The following is a 12,841-nucleotide window of genomic DNA, read 5'->3' as shown; positions in this document are numbered from 1 at the left end:
TAAGCGCCGCATAGCTTGCACTCAACCATGTCCCGTCGACGCGTATCTTATTACTACGATAGTGAGTTTTTGCTTCAATTTCACATTCGATAAAATTGACTGGTATAATTCTCATATTCCAAGGTGATGTTGGCTCGTATACCTACGGTTTGGGACACACCATGAAGCCGCACAGAATGAAATTGGCTCACGACCTCATATCTGCCTACGATATGCTGGACAAGATGCATGTTATCGTGTGTCTTTTTAAGCCCTGGGCTCCCTTTTCTGTGTCTTATTCATTCGAGGACAGAGACCAAGTCGCTCAAACCCGGAAAAGATGACTTCATTTCATACAGACGAGTACATTCAGTTTCTGGAGAGAGTCACCCCAGAGACAGTTGAGGAGCTCACATATCGTGGTACTCGTTGTGAGTAAATCTTTCTAATCAATTTTTAAAAAAAAGAGAGTCACGAACGACATAGTTTTGGTTGGAGAGGATAACCCTGCTTTCGAGGGCCTTTTCGAATTCTGCTCGATCTCGGCTGGTGGTTCTATCGCAGCTGCGCAACGGATATCATCTGGAGCAACGGATATTGCTATTAATTGGGCTGGCGGGCTTCACCACGCGAAGAAGAGTGAAGCTTCAGGTTTCTGTTATGTCAACGACATAGTTCTATGCATACTCGAACTCCTCCGGACGTATCCTCGTGTCCTTTATGTCGATATTGACTGCCATCATGGAGATGGTGTGGAGGAGGCGTTTTATACCACTGACCGTGTTATGACGTGCTCTCTGCACCGTTTTGGAGACTTCTTTCCGGGAAGTGGGTCTTTGGATGATAAGGGTACGGGTCGGGGAAGAGGGTATGCTGTGAATGTGCCGTTTCGGGATGGAATTACGGACGAGTCGTTTTTGGGTGTTTATATTCCAGCGAGTAACTGCATTTCTTCTTTATGTGAAGCTGGTTTCCTCATTTTCCACTTTTTCTCTCAGGTTATGGATAAGATCCTTGACGTCTTCCGCCCTTCTGCTGTGGTACTCCAATGCGGTGCTGATTCCCTTTCGGGAGATAAACTTGGGGGGCTTAATCTGTCGATGGAAGGTCATGCGAGATGTGTTCAGTATTTCCGTGACCAGAACGTTCCACTCATCTTACTTGGTGGAGGAGGGTATACTGTGAAGAACGTTGCTAGGGCTTGGACGTATGAAACTGCATGCGCATTGGGGATTGAAGACTCTATCGACCTTAACTTGCCTTACAGTCCGTACTTGGAGTGGTTTGGGCCAAGGTATCGTTTGGAAGTGTTGAGGAGCAACATGGAGGACATGAATGTGAAGGATGGATATTTGGACAAGATCAGGTGTGATTCGCACTCTCAGGATTCTGATTTATTTATTTATTTCGCTTTTTAGGACGTTGGTACTGCAGCAGTTATCCGAGTTGCCTTGTGCGCCTTCGGTGGGGTTGCACTATGTGCCCTCTGATTCCATCGGAACACATACGGGCTTATATTTGCACGAGAGTGAGGAGGGTGAACCTATGGACGAACTTGATCGCAAACTAGCTCGTAAGTTCCCTGGCGGTTTTGCCGTTGCCTCCTCTGAATGTTCTTTTTGTGATAGAACACGCACGATATGTATATAGGCTTCAAGCGCAGTTCGACGCATCCGATTCGTCTTCTTCGTTAAACAGCAGTGACTCTGAGGATAATCCACGCAGCGCTATGCGCATGCCGACAGTAGTGTCCAACTCGAATCGCCGTGGAATAATGAGCATATCAACTAACGAATATACACATGAATATGTGCCTGACAAAGGGACGTATGTGCCGATATTCAATACCTCCAGACGAAGGTTCTTTGCGAAACGGAGAGAAAGTGGGGGTGACGAAGATGAGGAAATGGGAATAGATTAGTGGGGACGTCCGATTCATGAGTCTGAGGCAGATGTATTTCTATGCGAATTGAAGGATGAATTACATGACATTGAGGTCTCCAAACTTCTCCTTGTACCCTATATAACAACATGAGTGTCTTGATACCTATGTTAGAAAACTGAAACGTACCAGGTACACTCCATTTGCCCTTTTTCAACATTGTCTCGACGGTCTCAATGATGCGAGGGTGAGCTTCGCCAACGTCATTTGCCTGTTGCACTCTTCGTGAGGGGGGCATATCAGAGTTTTAGAGAAGAGGGGATACGCACACTGAGTTGGTCAAACGGTCTCGCCTCTTCGATGTTGGCGAGGGTTGCCTTGAGCTGTTCAATCTCAGCATCCACCTTCTTCTCCGTCTCCTTGGCGTTCTCCAACTGAAGGACGTTAGTTAACCTCTATGTCAGAGATCATAAAAATTTGATACTTACAGCAATCGCCTCGAACGACTCGATAGCTTTGACGTGTGCACTGACATCGTATGTGACGGGCTTGAAATCCTTGAAGAGTTTTTCAGCCTCGTCAACGATGGCCTTGTTCTTCAAGGTTTCGCGGTAACGAGCAAAGTCGAGGGTGGTGGGTTGGGAAGCATATTGACCGTGGATGCGTTGGGCTTCGCTATGACGCTTGCGGAAAGCTTGGACGGCGGCGATGGTTTCTGTGGGGATTTGTTGTTGTGAGAAACGAAGTGGAAAGAAAATGGTGGAGATTCGAACCCTTTCCGAGGCCTAGGGTTGTGTAAATGCGGGTGAAGTCCTTGTAAAAAAGCCATGAGTTGAGATTAATTTTGGTAGCTGTTCATGGGGCTTACCACCGCTGCAGCAGCTGTTCGTGCAGCAGCCATGTCTGAAAGAAATCCAATAAGAGTTGCACGGAATGGAGGATGTAGTTGAAGAGGCCGGTTTCTTCCGTGACACAAACAACGCGTCGAATGCCGCCTGGGCCAGCGTATAACTGGCTCTGCGTTCTCTCATCGGTCGCTGATATCGCCTCTCATGCTGTTCGCTATAGAGCTACTCAACTCTCAACAAGGCGTCTTGACGTAGCTGGTACCACAATATCAACAGAGACGGTAAATGCACACTTCCCATGATGTGTACTCGCGGCTCAGTTTTTTCTCTGTAAAGGTGCCCAGGTTCCCTCCCATCGAAAGTGGGCCAGTACCGGTATTCTACTATTTACAAGCCATAAGAGCTGGTATTAATCACTCTGAAAGGCCCCACCCCCAAAACTCGATATTCACCCTGCACTCGACGGTCAAGATTCACATTACTCGGATGTTCAGGATTACACTCCAACGGCCGTGGAGCAAAGCTCTTCTCTTCCGCTCGAACCATCATTCCCTTTCTCTCAGGAACCTACGGTAGTCCATACTCGCAATCTACAGTCGTCCAAGGTACCTTCTTCCCGGATCGGACGTCTTTTTCATTACGGAGGTATAGAGAGCACATCTCCCCCCCCCCAATTCCTTCTCTCTCTGAATCCTTGCCGCCAACATTTTAGGTCTCGCTGCATCTTTAAGCTACGGTATGGCTTCAGAATTCATCCAACCTTCTGCTTCTCGCAAAGAGAGTGGTGGCTCTCTTATTATGACAGAGGCAAATATCAAACGTCTAGTCGCTAAATTATCGCAAATGAGAGGCGCTGCGTTGAAACTGGGTCAGTTTCTGAGTATTCAAGGTCTGTCCATTCTCTCTTTTCGGAGAATTTATGCTCATCCTGTTATTTCAGATACACATTTACTTCCTCCAGAACTTGACAAAATATTCAGAAGAGTTCAAGATAGTGCACATTACATGCCGGATTGGCAGATGGAGGTCAGTGGAGAGAGAGTTTTTCATTTCACGGGGTCGTATAAATAAGTCTGATCTAAAAAAACTCGCGCAGAAAGTTCTCGTCGAATCATTAGGACCCGATTATTCACGCCATTTTGTCTCGTTCGACCGTATTCCCTTCGCTGCCGCCTCTATCGGCCAAGTTCACTCGGCGGTTCTTACAGCAGAGACATCACCCACGGGAAAACCTGCTCCGGTTGCGGTCAAGATACAATTCCCTAATATAGCAACCTCGATCTCGAGTGATATTGGTTATATAAAGTTGCTTTTGACGGCGGGGAAGTTGTTACCGAAAGGTTTGTTTTTGGATAGGACTATTCAGGTTCGAGGACCGTTGAAAATGATTTATCATCGCTGTTCTGATCCCCTTCCTTTTTAGGTTATGAAACAAGAGTTGGCGGAGGAATGTGATTACAAGCGTGAGGGGTCGTTCATGCGGGCTTTTGGGTCATCAGAGTACCTTGGCGGGGATAAACGATTTAAAGTTCCTTGGGTGTGGGATGGAAGCACGGAAAGAGTGTTGGTCATGGAACGAGTAGATGGTATCAGTGTTGGGGAAGTTGAAGTTTCTGATTTGAGCCAAGCACAGAGGGATGAGGTATGTGTTTTTCACTATTTTCACGCCCGGCGTTTTCAACTTTAATGCTTGATTTGTTAGATCGCGTCGAACATCATTCTGCTTTGCCTCAGGGAGCTTTTTGAATTCCGTATGATGCAGACCGATCCAAACTATACGAATTTCCTGTACAACCAACGGACACGGCAGATAGAGTTGGTCGATTTCGGAGCGACGAGGGAGTATAGCAAACCGTTTATGGATAGATGGTTGAGGCTACTTCAGGCAGCTGCAGAAGACCCTGAAGATCGTGAAGCATGTGTTAAGGAAAGCTTAAGCTTGGGGTATTTAACTGGGCAAGAGAATGAGGTGAGCGTCAGGAGTTGCTGATAAAAATCCGAAATTCATATTTTTTTCCCCAGGAGATGCTAAATGCACATGTAAAGTCGTTGACCCTTCTTGCGACACCGTTCAAGCAGTCGACAAGACAGCCGTATTCTTTTGGACCGGGGACGGATTGGGAAAGTATTACCAAGGAAATTAGGAATCAGATTCCTGTGATGCTTCAGTATCGACTCACACCGCCTCCGAGAGAGACGTATAGTTTGAATAGGTGAGAGCTGGGTGTCATTGACCTGAAACCTTTTTTGGCTGATGTAGCGTTAGAAAATTAAGTGGTGCCTTCTTGTTGGCGTCACGTCTTAGGGCTGTTGTGGATACCAAGGCGATTTGGGATAGTGTTGTAGAAAAGTATAGATTTGACTAGACGAATGAGAATCCGGATGCTAGTGATCTGGGAATATACGGTTGAGCATTTGTGGGTCTGAGAGCCAACACAAACCGACTTTCAGAGTGCGGAGGTGGAGGTGAATGTTTCGTCTACGAGAAAGCCACTTTCTGACGAATAATGTAGGTTATCACTTATGTAGCTCAACGTCGCTTCATATTTTTAGCCGATCGAGTTCGTGATTGTTGAGTTATTAATTAATACATGGGTATTGTGGAATGTACCTCTACCATGGCTAACTCTCCACCTCTTTCCATTCTGCTCATTCTCGAATCCTTCATAACTCCGGCGTGTCCTAGAGAAATGGAAATAAGTACAGGAGATATCAATTTGGATGAAGACATACATCGTTTGCTTTATGATTGCGAAGAGGGAATGCAACGCGTATGGAGGAAAATCAGTAACATTCAAGTGAGAGTAAAATAGAAGAAGACCAACCTCTTTCACTCCACCAGAAAAACTTCTCTTGATAGACCTGTAGATTCAAACGATGGCATATAAAAATGTTAGTCCAAGAATAAATTGAGAGAAGAGCTGGGAATCTCACCGGCACGACCCGTGTCACTGTCAGACCGCAAGTGGGCCAACTTGCAGTCTGACAGTGACCCCCGACCCATCTCGGGGTCATGGCACGAATGCCATGACAAAGACAACACTCACCTTGGAGCAAAGACTCACTATGGCGATTATCGAAGGTCGAATGTCGAAGTCGAAAGGCGATCGTGGAAGGTCGAAGTCGAATGTCGAACGGCGATTGGCGATTGGCGATTGGCGATTGTCGGCGATCTCACTCACTCACTCGCTGTAGCAAAGGCACTCACTCACCTGGGATGGCAAATAATTCCAAACTACCAGGATCTTAAAGGGAGACAGTATCAGTATATAGAATCGAATGCAACCCGAGAAGAAAAAACATACCTTGAAGCGGAGTGCTTGAAGCGAACCACATTTAAAGCGGTACGGAAGATCTAAACTTCAGCGGGGAGAGGGGGGACACGATGACATGCGCCGCCCCTCCAATTCCCTTGTACACGAACCAGCATGCACAAAGTGAACTGGACGGGAAAAGTGATGGGAGGACTCACCTCTGGCGACCACCGCTTAGAACTTCCACCACGCCCTGCCGTCGTTGCACTTGAACTTTCTCACCTTCTCGCTCTTCACCTGCATGCCCCCCATTTTCCACCACGCCTTGCCGTTTCTCGCCTTCTCGCTCTTCACCTGGACGCCCTCCATTTTCCACCACGCTTCACCGTCATTGCACTCGAACTTTCTGGTCGTCTCGCTCTTTACCTGCGCGCCCTGCGAAGCAGCGGCACCGGTCCACCACGCCTCACCTTTCTCCGACTTCCTGTATTCAGTCTGGAGGGCCAATATGAATTAGTACCCGATCGGCAAAGGATTGCGATGACAACTTACCGCCCTGCTCTCGGCTGCGAGAGACTCGATCAACTTGCTCCATCCATTTGAGAGCATAAGCGATTCGCCTTGGTCCTCATCTACTAAACGAACGCTCAGAGGAACTTTGGGAAATTGGTCAAGAATGGAGCTCAAGCTATCTTCCTTGGACTCGCTCTTCGGTACAGCTGGGAACTGATCGAGGATCGATGAGAGGCAGTCGACATCCTCTTCGTCGTCGTCATCGTACTCGCTGTCGCTATCAGAATCAATTTCGCTGAAAACATTGTTGTCAGAATCGGAGTCGGATTCGCTGTCCACAAAGTCAAACTCGTCGTCGTAGACGTAGTCATCATTAAGGTAGGTCATCTGAGACAATGTTCAGGTCAACATTGAACGAGGAGGACGAGGAGGACGAAGACTTACCACGGCACCCTCTTCGTCTGGGGTGGTGATCATGAGGATCGGGGTAAGCTCTTCCTTGAAATAGGCGAGGCTAGAATAGGAGGTTAGTGGTACCGCGACCTCATCGACAACGGCGGTGAGACGGAAAAGGGAACAGTTGTAGCTGGGGCTAGCAGAAAGCATGATGGTAATAGGTAGGTAGGGCAGGTAGGGCAGGTGGGTTAAAGCGCAAAAATGCAAAGATATGCTAGGGGGTTGTACAGAAGTACGAAGTATCAAGCTAAGATGCAAGAAACTTGGGGAAAAGGGGGCATTTCAGAGGGCAGGTTGATATAGGCTGGAAGTCATTTGGCATTGTTTGGTCTATTAGGAATCATGCGCACAGACCACCTTATAAGGAGTCATCCATGGTCTCAGTTATTCCGCCGACAGAGAGGGAAAGAGGATGGAGGATGGCGAGATGGAAGTTGAGAGCAGGACGCGTCCCGTCGGGACGCGTCAACAACAGTAAATCAAATCATATGAGCTGTGTGGCGTCGCTGCCGTCATGTGTCCAAGCGTAGCGAAGGCCAAGCGCTATACGTCACTGACGCCCACATGTGGGAAAGCGGTGAGTCGTGACCGAGCGAATCCAAGTTGTTCCTAGGCCTGTAACCGACCCCTCACAAGAAACTCGTTGAAGTTGTTCCTTTCTTACCGATAGGATTCTCTTAAATGGACAACAACAATCATTCAAAGCACCACCCTTTACTCCTCCCAAATTCAAAGGCCTCCCTCGTCTGATTATTTCTACTGCGGTCAGCTCATACTACATATACAGACCGACCAAAAAAAAGAGCCTGAAAACTCTGGGTTGCGTTCGACAAAGACAGGGGTTAACTCCAGAAATGGATCGTTCGACAATCGAAAAAGCGTTGAATGTTGAAGGGTTGAGTTTGATGTGGTTGCACAGAAAGGTATGAAGACGAAAAGCAACACAAGGAGACCAAAGAAGCGGGCCAGGAAGCGACGGAGACACAAAAGGGGACTTAAGCGTACTTCTGATGATTCGCTCTCTGACTCTCTGAGGAAGAAGGCGTTTCATTTGAGCAAGTCGAATTTCCTGTAAAGATTCAAGAATATGTTGGGAGGGACATCATGCAACACCCCTCACCTTTGATTACTGCTGCACCCATGTTTCGACGAACTTGCAGCCATACTTACTATTCGATCTAAGCCTATCTCATGAAGTTGGATTTACTCTTGGATAATCTGGATAATCTGGACTTTCTGGACTTTCTGGACTTCTGGCCACGATGACAACAATACTTGAAGAATCCGGGCTCGACATGGAAAGAAAGTCTAGGGAGTTGCTGAAGAACATCTGCGAGGGATAAAGAAGTTTTTGCCTCGCCTGAACCTGTTAACGTCATACAAGATGATAAAGGCGAGTTCAGTTTTTTCCTTGTTCTTACTTGCTCAACTGACTTGTACAGACGGAAATATAATTTTATCGGATCAAGCCTGAAGGGAGTCTCGTGGTTTATAACTGGAAGGGCATACTAGGATGGCGCAGGAAGTTGGAAATCGAACGGAAACAGTGGTGAAAAGGTGAAGTGAGTCAACCGTTTCATAGTCTGAATCGCCACCGTGACTGAAAGGAATTCAGAGCGCTGCCCTGTACAGGTATCGATTTCCGGAACACCGATTCTAACCCCTGGTATCTATGAACGTGAACGTCCAAACGGAAGTCGTGACTCGAAGTTGGCCAAGGCTTCGAGCCAGAAATGACCTCAAGAGTTGCAAGGAGGAGTAGGACTTGAGTCGAGTCGCGTTCGCCTTGACATGTTACAGGTAACCTAAATCTTCAAACACGTTCCGCCGAAGGTATACCGTAGAATGGTGCATATGTCAAGTGAACAGAGTGTCTTTCTGTGATAGCGATAATACACAATAGAAAGTTACGGGATACCATGCATACGCTGCAAACGAGGAGAGGTGTACTGTCATAGACGTCGACAGAAACACCGACAAGAGGCAAACACAGCCTAATCAAGGACTCCGAACCGAAAACCGAGTGGTCAACGTACGCGGATGAACAGTATTCTGTATCACGTTCAGTCGGTTTTGAAGTACGTCTTTGTACACGGTACCGGGGGAGTCACCAAGGGGAGCAAGTGATTAGTCAAATCAACCACCACCATGCCCAACCCACCCATTCCAGAGCATCCTGAAAAGACTATCTGCCAAAATTTCGGATGCGGAAACGAAGGAACTAAGATCTGCACACGCTGCAAAGAGGCATCTCCTCGTACGATGTATTGCAGTGAACTGTGCCAGCAACAGGTGTGTGTATTCCAACTTCGCCTTGCGTCTTTTCAACGCGACTGACGAGTAGTTGTGCAAGGATTGGAAGTTTCATAAGAAATTTTGCGGAAAGTAGGTACATTCAAGATTGGACGGTGTTCTTTATTGTAAATGGCACTCATAATTATGTGATACTAACTTACTTCTTACAGGAAAGCATACACCTTCGAGATCGAGCTCCTGGGGTCGTGCGACCCTGTTATTACACGAACTGTGGACGTCCCTGCATGGTACACCTTCCAATGGTTCCATTTCGTCATTCAGTATGCTTTTGGTCCGTGGCAGCAATGTCACTTGCATGAATTTTCGTATTCTGCATCAGAGCCGAATCGAACTGGCATGATTTCGTTGGATCCTCCTGAACGAACTGTTCTGAGGATTGTGGCTGAGGACGAAAGTGCGGAGGATATGTATATGAGGGGACGATATGTGCATGAGAATCAGGTGAAGCTTTGTGATGTTTATGATATCAATGGGAGGTATCGCGGGTTGGTGGACGCTCCGGATGGTGGGGTGTTGCCGTTGGAGTATCTTTATGATTTTGGTGTACGTTTAAATTTTTTTTTGTTTTTTTGCGTGATGCGGTACTTATACTTACTGTAACAGGACAATTGGGAGCATCTTATCACTTTCAAGGGAGAGAAGATGGCAACGGCTGACCGACCATTATTTTCAAAGGCTGTTGGTGCGTCGTGCATTGATTTATTTATTTTTTAAACCGTATGGGTGCACCGGAACTGAATGTTATATACACTTTATAGGGTATCCCCCAGCAGAGGACGCCGGTGGCGTATATGGATGGGAAGAGGTGAAGAGCGCATTCGCGGCTGAACATCCTACGGCAAACCAACTTGAAAGGCGGGAGTGGGCTATTGATCGGATGGGGTACAAGGACCGTCCTAAGGATCCTCTAGCAGTTGGGGATCGGCCTTATAACCCTCATAATGAAGTGAATATCACGAAGGAAGATGGGAAAATCATTTGGAAGGATATCGGGAACCACTTGAGGGAGAGTATTGAGAGGTGGACGAGGGAGACTGGCCTGATTGACGGCACAATGATAGGAAATTTCGAGTGTTTTAGAATTGCTCTCGAGAGCGTATTTCTTGGTATCGTTATATGCGATTTGTACATTACGTCTGTTGCTCATACACGTATGCTTTCGAGTCACTCCTCGATGATCACGCGTAAGGCTAGTAATCCCCACTTTATTTGCTGGTAACGAATACTTCAACAGATTGACTAAGGATCTTCGTTTCTTGGGTTTTCTACGCTTCGGAACGCTCTCAATCAAGCATGGCAGCTTGGAAGAATCTTTCCCTACATAACGTAAAGTACACTCCGCATTTATGAGGGAGCTCGAATTCCTGAAACAAAGAGTAACGATGAGCCCTGACGATACGCAAGGGACGTTAAACAAGTACCTACCCTGTTTAATTCTTGCGGAAGGTATGCAATCAGCCTTGGAACAATTGGTAAATCAGCGCGAGGCTCTCCAACAACAACCTCTGTCCTAGGATCTCGGAGGAAGCATGCGTGCTTCATCGAGGTCATCACAGCAGTGACTACAAAGAGAATATGTGTAATTAGCATGAGCCTTGGGAAGAGAAGCTATAAAACGTACACCGTTGGCGTCCTCTGAACTTCTCCTCACCAATCAGTAAGTGCGTGCCCTGATCATAGTCCCAAGGCCACCAACATATGTTCCCATCGGATCTTCTTTAGCCCAAGTCATTTCACCATACCCTTCCAATTCGCCGTTCCAAGCAACGATAAATCCCATGATGTGTTTATCTGCCAGACGATTAGCAAGGAAAGCTCTGTGTTTCTCATCAGGCCTTTCTCGCGCCATTCTACATTAGCACGATCGGAGTTTTGCCATTTGGCGTAGGAAGCAAAATGTTCGGGGTTGGACGCGTCGATATGGGTGAGTGTGAGGTGTTCGCCGTAGATTATGGATCCAGGAGCAGGTTTAGGCGGCCGCAAGGGGTGAGTGTTCTGAACGTGTTCTGAACGAGTGAAAGACTAATAAGTGAAAGGAATGGATTGAGGGGGCTTAGGCTGGGAGATGGAATTGGGGTACGAAGCTCGTGGATTGTGACATACCGTTATGTACACGTGTTGTCACAGCGTGCCAGGACAAGACTAAATCATACAGCACACGAAATCCACACTACACATGGATTGGACCATCCACCTGCAATTATCACATATAGAGAGTTGAATTAACGAGGCAACAAGTTGGCCAGATGGCTTATTCAACACGAGTAATTCTATGTAGGGAGGGAAGACAGGATTGTCGTGTGTAGGAGTAAGATGGTCCATCTCTACGTCGCCCATGTGGTAATATGGAAACTTGGTGGATGTTATGTCTCTGTGCGCTACTCTGATCTTTTTTATATTGTTTTCGTTCTAAAAATCTCCAAACAGATTGACCTGGATCTCCCTATCGAGCGATCGCAACAGACTACTAGTAATGCTCGTTGTTACAACCCCTGAACAAGCCTCCATCCTCGGTGACCGTGCAGTGGTAATTGACGATCCCGGAGCACAGGATACAATCGAAGAAGAAACTGACGCGACCGATATCTGTCATACCAAACTCGAGAAGTTGGTGTATTTGTTGTACATATACGTCTGGTAAGGCCTCGAGCCCTCGGACATCTTGTAATACTCATATTAGCTCCTAAGGACCGGAACTCCGAAGGGAAGTCTTCTTAAACATCGCGGGCTCTACTGGGCCATCGAAGCGATGTCTGTTTTCCCGGCAAAGGCGACAAACGCTGACACGGATGAGTAATTTACCTTGGCTCGGAGTCGTATGTCTCTTTTTGAACTCTTGCCTCTCATAGTTATTTTAACATAACTTTGTTAGCGGTTGCATTTGATGTTCACATACTCGAGATCACCCAATCTGGGCATTTTGGACAGCGATACGAGTTATTAGCCGATTTGAAGGGCGAGCATGATTGAGGCTACGCTAACTGGCGAGGAAGAGAAGCTAAAGTATGTGGTCGGTGGAGACGAAAAGATGAGCGACTTGGTAATTCAATATTTTCATCCACCACAGTAGCTGACTTTTTTTTGCCAGCTGCTAAAGAACTCGGCTATGTCTTTTTATACCACCCATTTTCAGCGGTCTATTGTCGACCTTGCCCCAATTATCAAAATTATCTGCACATGACCCGAAAGCACTCGGAAAACGCGAGAACACGAAGATTCTTTTCCCATCCGAAACCTCTCCCTCTCTATGCCTCAACGATGGGTACACCTTTCGCATTTGATAACCGTGCTACAAGGCTGAAAAGTGTTCAACATGCCCAAAGTAAAGGAACCCGGCAGTATGTTATTCAGTGAGAGTCTCTCGCAGGACTTTACCCACCGATACATCCCTTGACAGGTGGAAGGTTCTCATAGATCACTACATCAGTCACCAGGCAGACTGTATACGAAAGCCGCCTTGACCTTCATGCTATACAGACATAGACCAGGTGCAGGACCGGCCTATTTGCCATTCGACGCCCACCTACCACTCAATTGAACCGAAAGGTATGAGCACTCCCCATCGATCCCTGGTCATTTTGACGTTGAACCGC

General features: G+C 47.0%; 7 protein-coding genes across 7 annotated transcripts; 4 read left to right on the top strand and 3 right to left on the bottom strand.

The window, feature by feature from the left end:
- Position 1: 1 nt before the first annotated feature.
- On the top strand, positions 2–1,900 carry E1B28_002696 (uncharacterized protein; the record flags this gene model as incomplete). Its single annotated transcript, XM_043159632.1, has 7 exons — positions 2–61; positions 124–236; positions 293–410; positions 466–914; positions 978–1,345; positions 1,398–1,552; positions 1,608–1,900. The coding sequence occupies exons 1-7, from the start codon at positions 28–30 to the stop codon at positions 1,898–1,900; spliced, it is 1,530 nt and encodes a 509-aa protein (XP_043003235.1). The 5' UTR covers positions 2–27.
- On the bottom strand, positions 1,873–2,800 carry E1B28_002695 (uncharacterized protein). The gene is made up of 6 exons (XM_043159631.1): positions 2,730–2,800; positions 2,635–2,674; positions 2,350–2,576; positions 2,191–2,295; positions 2,051–2,132; positions 1,873–1,998 (listed from the first exon to the last, which is right to left on the bottom strand). Exons 1-6 carry the CDS (start codon positions 2,760–2,762, stop codon positions 1,961–1,963), a joined length of 525 nt encoding a protein of 174 aa, XP_043003234.1. The 5' UTR covers positions 2,763–2,800; the 3' UTR covers positions 1,873–1,960.
- A 9-nt stretch (positions 2,801–2,809) lies between these two features.
- On the top strand, positions 2,810–5,265 carry E1B28_002694 (uncharacterized protein). Its single transcript, XM_043159630.1, has 11 exons — positions 2,810–2,990; positions 3,046–3,084; positions 3,135–3,354; positions 3,422–3,598; positions 3,650–3,735; positions 3,806–4,075; positions 4,133–4,351; positions 4,412–4,678; positions 4,732–4,922; positions 4,976–5,175; positions 5,223–5,265. Exons 1-10 carry the CDS (start codon positions 2,850–2,852, stop codon positions 5,073–5,075), a joined length of 1,710 nt encoding a protein of 569 aa, XP_043003233.1. The 5' UTR covers positions 2,810–2,849; the 3' UTR covers positions 5,076–5,175; positions 5,223–5,265.
- Positions 5,266–6,197: 932 nt separating this feature from the next.
- E1B28_002693 (uncharacterized protein) lies at positions 6,198–7,082 on the bottom strand (the record flags this gene model as incomplete). Its single annotated transcript, XM_043159629.1, has 3 exons — positions 6,198–6,458; positions 6,516–6,863; positions 6,921–7,082. 3 exons carry the CDS (start codon positions 7,080–7,082, stop codon positions 6,198–6,200), a joined length of 771 nt encoding a protein of 256 aa, XP_043003232.1.
- Positions 7,083–9,046: 1,964 nt separating this feature from the next.
- E1B28_002692 (uncharacterized protein) lies at positions 9,047–10,467 on the top strand (the record flags this gene model as incomplete). The annotated part of the gene is made up of 5 exons (XM_043159628.1): positions 9,047–9,224; positions 9,286–9,317; positions 9,398–9,791; positions 9,852–9,930; positions 10,007–10,467. Exons 1-5 carry the CDS (start codon positions 9,081–9,083, stop codon positions 10,465–10,467), a joined length of 1,110 nt encoding a protein of 369 aa, XP_043003231.1. The 5' UTR covers positions 9,047–9,080.
- Positions 10,323–11,346, bottom strand: ATO1_2 (Accumulation of dyads protein 2). The gene is made up of 3 exons (XM_043159627.1): positions 10,870–11,346; positions 10,674–10,810; positions 10,323–10,612 (listed from the first exon to the last, which is right to left on the bottom strand). Exons 2-3 carry the CDS (start codon positions 10,797–10,799, stop codon positions 10,532–10,534), a joined length of 207 nt encoding a protein of 68 aa, XP_043003230.1. The 5' UTR covers positions 10,800–10,810; positions 10,870–11,346; the 3' UTR covers positions 10,323–10,531.
- Positions 11,347–11,613: 267 nt separating this feature from the next.
- Positions 11,614–12,045, top strand: E1B28_002690 (uncharacterized protein; the record flags this gene model as incomplete). Its single annotated transcript, XM_043159626.1, has 3 exons — positions 11,614–11,621; positions 11,676–11,885; positions 11,937–12,045. 3 exons carry the CDS (start codon positions 11,614–11,616, stop codon positions 12,043–12,045), a joined length of 327 nt encoding a protein of 108 aa, XP_043003229.1.
- Between the last annotated feature and the right edge of the window lie 796 nt (positions 12,046–12,841).

The sequence above is a fragment of the Marasmius oreades genome, chromosome 10, assembly GCF_018924745.1.
Source record: "Marasmius oreades isolate 03SP1 chromosome 10, whole genome shotgun sequence".
Taxonomy (NCBI): Eukaryota; Fungi; Basidiomycota; class Agaricomycetes; order Agaricales; family Marasmiaceae; genus Marasmius; species Marasmius oreades.
This window is presented reverse-complemented; position numbering and strand designations above follow the sequence as displayed.